General features: G+C 36.4%; 1 protein-coding gene across 3 annotated transcripts in view; it reads left to right on the forward strand.

The window, feature by feature from the left end:
- GPD2 (glycerol-3-phosphate dehydrogenase 2 (mitochondrial)) overlaps positions 1-5,647 on the forward strand; it is a 115,248-nt gene extending 109,601 nt beyond the window's left edge. For all 3 annotated transcript variants that reach the window (XM_014534071.1, XM_014534072.1, XM_014534073.1), the window contains one exon: positions 2,258-5,647. In XM_014534071.1, the coding sequence (XP_014389557.1) occupies positions 2,258-2,383 (126 nt within the window). In that variant the 3' untranslated portion in view covers positions 2,384-5,647. The remainder of the gene's footprint in view (positions 1-2,257) is intronic.
- Positions 5,648-6,363: the final 716 nt, after the last annotated feature.

Here is a 6,363-nt window from a genome sequence, read left to right on the forward strand (position 1 = left end):
ATTAATGCTGGGGATTTTGGTCAATGTCAGCCCTTTCTTCACTGTGTCAAGTTAAACAAACAAGATCAAGGCAAAGGAAATGGTAATTGTCTCTCTGGAGATGAGCTGCAGATAAGAGCATTGTTGAATCTAAATGCAGAAAATTTTCACAGGTTGTGTCCAGCATTACAAAAAAGGATGTTTAGTTCTTTAGCTTACCGGCTAACTAAGTTCACGTTTTGAATTGAGGTTAAAATCTGTGCTTGGCAATTAGAAATCATTTAATACATTTTTGTCTAGTTTGTTTTTAGAATATTTTATGGTTTGTCTCAGTATTTTAGAAAACTTTAAAGAAATAGTTTATGTTTCATTTCATGTGTTGTAAATAAGCAATAGTACTTAAGGTTGGCAGCGGTTCTCAACCTGTGGGTCGCGGCCCCTTTGGGGGTCGAACGACCCTTTCACAGGGGTTGCCTAAGACCATCGGAAAACACACATATAATTACATATTGTTTTTGTGATTAATCACTATGCTTTAATTATGTTCAATTTGTAACAATGAAATTGGGTGTCACCACAACATGAGGAACTGTATTAAAGGGTCTCGGCATTAGGAAGGTTGAGAACCACTGACCTAGGGTTTTAGAAGCAATAAGAATCTAATTTTATGGATATGCTCTCTGGTTTGAGTGTTGAGTAATTTTTTGAATGCAATAGAGTTAAACACATACAAAGTAATTTAAACCATCTGTGGGTTTTCTTGTACAGTTTTTAATAATTGAGTATTCCTTATTTTTTTTGTCCAATTCTTAATGAAAGAGACTATTCATGTCTCTACTAAGTACAAATACAGAGTCTAATTTTCAACTTAAAAATTATTTCTCATAAAATATATTCACACCCAAATGTTTTTTTTTTCTCCTTATAATATGGTTTCAAGATACATATAATGTTTAAAGAAACTTTGAATTTTTAAAGGTTGGTACATCATATAATGTTTATGGATAAATGAAAAGCTCCAGTTCTATCAGATTTGTTAGCTCTGATAAACTTTGAAGGTCTTCATGCACTCAGAGACAAAACAATAGACTATAAATTGTTCTGTATTTAGATGTCAGCATTCTTTATGTTACGTCATTTGTCATATGTAAAGTATGTTGTCAGGGTTGTTTTTTTAATACAATTTTTTCCCCTCGGGATTGAGTCCATGTTTACCTCATTAAACACCCTTGTCAGTATATATTCGGTTTCTCAATAATCCCCACTGGAAGGATCCCTGCAGGCATCACGTGGTTGCGTGACTTTATTTTTAGGTTTGGGCTCTGATGCCACTTGTGCATGTAGGAGTCAATCTCTAATAGGCAGTAGCTTGTGAAGCAGCTTTTAATAAGGTCAGGCAATTCTGATCCTGCGCCTTGGCACATGCCTCTGACTCTTCTTCAGAGCCATTTAAAGAAAGGTGTCGCTGTCAACTGAAAGCTATCACCCTAAAAAATATTCCAGGGAATGGCTAACTCAGTGCTCTTTTAAATAAATAAATAAAAGATTGAAGAAGTGATACTAAGAAAAGCAAAGAGTTAAAATCACATAAACTTGAAAAGGGAAAAAAAAATATCCCCACGCTCATAATGGCGAAGTGCCTTCAAGATTAAAGGCCTTTGCCCACTGACTGCATGTAATTTCAAGACTAATTCTGATTTTATCCATTGGATAAAAATGAATTAGCTAAAATCTGGGCTGCAGAGTGCTTTTAATTCTTCAGGTAGATCTCTGGGTCCATTTTCAAGTACTCAAATGTAAATTACTTTATCCAGTCTTTAAGAATTTGGATTTAGGGGAATTGGAGTTGTCAAGTACAGTAACATTAAAAAAGAGTAGTTAAATATAGATCATGGTTTGTCTTTGTTCAATCCCTGAGATTCGTTTTTAAGATTTTAAAATGGAACTCATGATCCAATATTTGAGTTGCTCAAAAAAAAAATTATGCACCCTGAGCACATTAAAGGACAAAAAAGTGACGTATTGTATTTGCATTTAAAGGCAGGCCGATTTTGCTAGATGGGTGTAGTTTTTACAGCAGTGATAAAATACCTGCCCGTGCCCCCATTTCTGAAATATTCAAAAATTGTCCTCTTTCGATTTGAGCTAGAAGACCTGCCATGGCTTTTGTTGGAGCACTTAATGACCTCTGCCTACAGCAAAGGTGACCATTCAAACGCCGCGAGAAAGGGAGTGAGCCAGCCTGCCTTCTGAATCTGTTGCCTGTTTTCTCTTTAAGCTGATGAGTGCTATTCAGAAAGGAAGGGTGTCTGGAAGCCGGCTGGCAATCCTACTGAAAACGGCGGAAGAGAACCTGGAAGGAAGGGTTCCCATTCCGGTGGACAGAAGTTGTGGAGGATTGTGAGTGTGAGCAGTGACTCCTCGGCCAACACACATAGGAACAACAAATCATCATGTAACAACAGTTACGAAATACAACACTCCAAAATAGTGGATATGGATAGCTGCTTTTTTTTTTTTAAACACTGGGAAACATTCCAAAGCTTTAGGATGTTGATGTATACCCCTTCTTTGTATTTGCCATTCACTCTCGCTTCTTCAAAGTGTATTTTATCCCTTTTCCTCATTTTTGATGCACCCTGCCTTAATGTTTTGTATCCATTTTGTGACCGATTAGACTGGACATGCTCACTTTTTGTGTATTTGTTCATTTATTCTAATTCAATTCTAGAGGCAGAATGCTTTGGCTGAAATCGAAAAAAAGGAGCTGGAAGACTTTTGTAACATACCCAAAGCTTTGGATGTTAAGCTTGTAGATAGCATTTGTTCTTAAAAGAAATGGAGCTGAGAGTGGCCTATTAAGAGAAGACCTCTCAGCCACTCCTTCCTCCAGCTTGTCTGCCTTCCCTCTCCAAACTGTCGCACAATTTTCTATGTAGAGCATGACTGGCAAAGCTGGAGAGGGAAGGAAACATTTAGATCTGGTTACAGGAGCAAGTCTGAAAGAGAAACTCCGAAAGCTTCCAGAATCACAGGTATAAGATAAGGATAGCATTGACATTTCTGGGAGTTACAGTGATAGTTTCATCTCAGCAATTTGTTGTGTGTTTTTTTTTTTCCCTCCCTCAGTCACTCCTGGTTTTTCTTTGACTATTATAGTTGCCAGGAACATTCTTGCTTTTTAACTTTAAAACCGCCATTTCAGTGGTAAGTTAGATGTAATGGGATGAGACTGAATTTCCCAAATTTTTATAGGAGTAATTAATACATTTAAGGGTTAAAAACCTGTGTTTATTAAAGATCCACATATGATAGCACAGTTTTTAATCCCCAAATCCTAAATGTTAGAGCGTGTGATATTGTCAGACATGACCTGTTTTGCTTGGTTTACTGCATCCTTTTGGGGGAGTATTTGTAAACAGACAGCAATGAGGATAGAAATAACCCTTCAGTAACTTTATAATTATTTGTAAAAAGGCACAACACTCAAGGTCCTTTAGGTTACCTAAAGCCTCTCTCATTCTGTACTCAGTGGAAAAGTTCTTAATCAACCAAAAAGAAAAAGAAAAATATAAAACCACACAAACGTACACTCACACACATCCCCCCAGCACACATACACACACAGAGACACAAAACAAACAAAAATCCAATCTGTATTTCATTTCACAAATAATGAATTGAATTTAAAGGTCTATTTTGGTATGCTTTTGCAATATTTTGTTGGCATTTTAGCCAGTCACCTGAATATTTATTTTTTGTGCTTCTTCTTGTGAAGTTAACTACCTATTTTTTTGTGTCTCCAGATCAGGTTGTGTATGTGAAATCTAACCCTTTATTTAATGTCAGGTTTTCACTGCACACTCTTAAAGTCTTAGTTTTTTAAACTGGTACATGAAACATTTTTGTGCTGTTATTTCTGTTTATGTCAATATTGTAGCCTATCTTTATGCCTCATTCGAGTGGGGTATGAGCCTGGATGTTATAGTATCAACACTGGAAATTCACTCACGTAAGCACCCATCCTCACTTCTGAAACAGTTAAGGTAGCATCTTCACTCCTTTTGCTTTTAAAGGATGTTTTAGACTTGCCACTTCGAAAGGAAAACCTAAAACAGAGCAAGGGATGCTCCGAGGTACCACTGTGAAGTTTTTCTTTCAAGGTGTGATTTTTTTATGTACTGGCTATTTTATTTTTTTAAATAATGGAAGCTTGTGGCTTTGTAATTTAGTATTTTTCTATCAAGATGATACATTTCACTGTTTGGAATCCAGTGACACTTAACAGACAGAAGAGCTGTCCTTTCAACCATTACAGATGATGTACCACAATACTGTACACTTGTGTTCTCTGTCTTTCTCTTTTTCTAGTTAGAGATGATAAGGATGACTTGTATCCTCCCTGAATCCATTACAGTAGGGACCCAGCTTAAGACCTGACTGGCCTGGGCAAAGCTGTGTTTGTAACACAGGCCTTGTTTGTGCACGCTTTGCTCTGAGTGAAGTTCCTTTAAGGACAAAGAAAAGCACACTTTTCTTCTTTTGAGCATATTTGCTTTTGCTTAAAATCTGCTAATTCTAAAACATACGCTCCTTCATCAATCCCAGAGACTCATCTTGGAAACGAGCTGGTTCCAAGTCTTTACTGTGAATAAAGCACCCCCACATTTGGGTGTAAGTTCTTAATTAAACCTGCACAGCTTCTTCACCTGATTTCAGAAACGAAGCAAGAAATTGGGGAACAAGCCCCTGCAAAACCTACTCTGAGTGCAAAAGAATGTTTTGCCCTTTTCCTATAAATGTGATGTAGATGATGCTGTGGGCGCGGGGGGTGAGGGTGGGAGTGGGGTGTGCAGGGATTGTCTTTTATCAATGAAGTGATTTCTTTCAAGAGCCTTTAAGGGGATTCAGGTGAAGGAAACCCCATCTGTGGTGAGACCTGGATGTTCCTTTAAATAGCTCGACCACAGTCATACGGGAGTGATCGTGCTGGATTATTTGTTAAGCCAGGGTTGCCTGCCTCATATCCATCATGCTGTTTGCAAAATTCGTGCTTTTAATCAATTTATACTGAGTGTAACTTTAGGGTTTCTACAATTAAATGCATGCTCCCTATTCTGCTTTATTTTCTAGCTTTGTTTTGTCTTTTTCAAATTAGATTTCAATGTAGATTTCTCTTTTGTACAATGAAAATTTCACTCTGACTTTTACTAAACATACTGTCAGAATGATCATTGATCTTATTCCCTTTTTTATGTATTTGTATTTTGGCCTATGAATGTAATAATACTGATGTCGGTGACGCTATAACTTGCACTGTTTTGCATTATGTCAGCCCTTTTTAGGGAGTAAAAAAGCCCTACTGTGTTTTTAAAGAAGATCAAGTATAAGCCCAGTAGTGAAGTAAAAAAACACACTGCATGTTTTCATGGCTCTTTTATGTATCGTGTTGGGTTATTGTTCTAGATTGGACTGTTAAATACTATGTTTGAGGCTGGGTTGTCATTTTTATAACTGTCTTGGTGTTTTATCGCCATTATTTATTACTTTTGATATACGGAATGAGCTGCATGCATTTATAGAGCAATAAGAGGATGTATTTAATGTGCCTTGTTTTTAACGGAATAAGAACTGAAAGCATGAATCAATAAAACTGATTAAAATGGTCCATTTGCTGGCATTTTGATGTTACTTGCAGTCAGAGAAATAACTTTGATTACTGTTGAAGTTTTTTTTAAAAAAGTTTGAAAATATGTTTACAAACTATGTTTTTAATGGCACTTACACATTAATTCTTTTAGCTTGAAATTTCATAATTTGATCTCAAAAGTAAATCTCTGCATAGACAGATGTAATTTTTTGAGACTGCCAGGATTATTTGTATTAATTTGTTGCTGCAGCCTTTAGGGCATGACTTCTGGATTTGTGCAATCCTATTCTAAAATTACATTCATCCTATTACAACTAACTCAGCTGAATTCTTTTTTTTTTCCTTCCTTTTTTTTTGTCTCCAAGAGCCTTTCAGCCTGAGGGTTCCCAGGCACACTGATGAATTTTATCATAACTAAAATCAATAGAAATGAATGGGAAAGATTACATAATCCATTTTGATCATCTCACATGTCAAGTTAGTACAGGGTTGCCAAGTGTTGATAAATGCTCTGACAGAAAAAATGCTATATATTTTCATTGTCAGTAAATCAGTAAAGCTGTTATCAGTTTTAACACAAGTTTTACAATGCCCATGTTATTTTATAGGTTTTAATTTACACACGTGTGTGGAGCATACCATAGGCTCCATTTGTGGTTTAGATGCACTGCCTCCTGGTTTTTGGTGCTCAAAGCATGTGTGAGCTTCTGAAGTTTCTTTGGCATTGCCTAGAA

Source organism: Myotis brandtii, unplaced genomic scaffold, assembly GCF_000412655.1.
Source record: "Myotis brandtii unplaced genomic scaffold, ASM41265v1 scaffold125, whole genome shotgun sequence".
Lineage (NCBI taxonomy): Eukaryota > Metazoa > Chordata > Mammalia > Chiroptera > Vespertilionidae > Myotis > Myotis brandtii.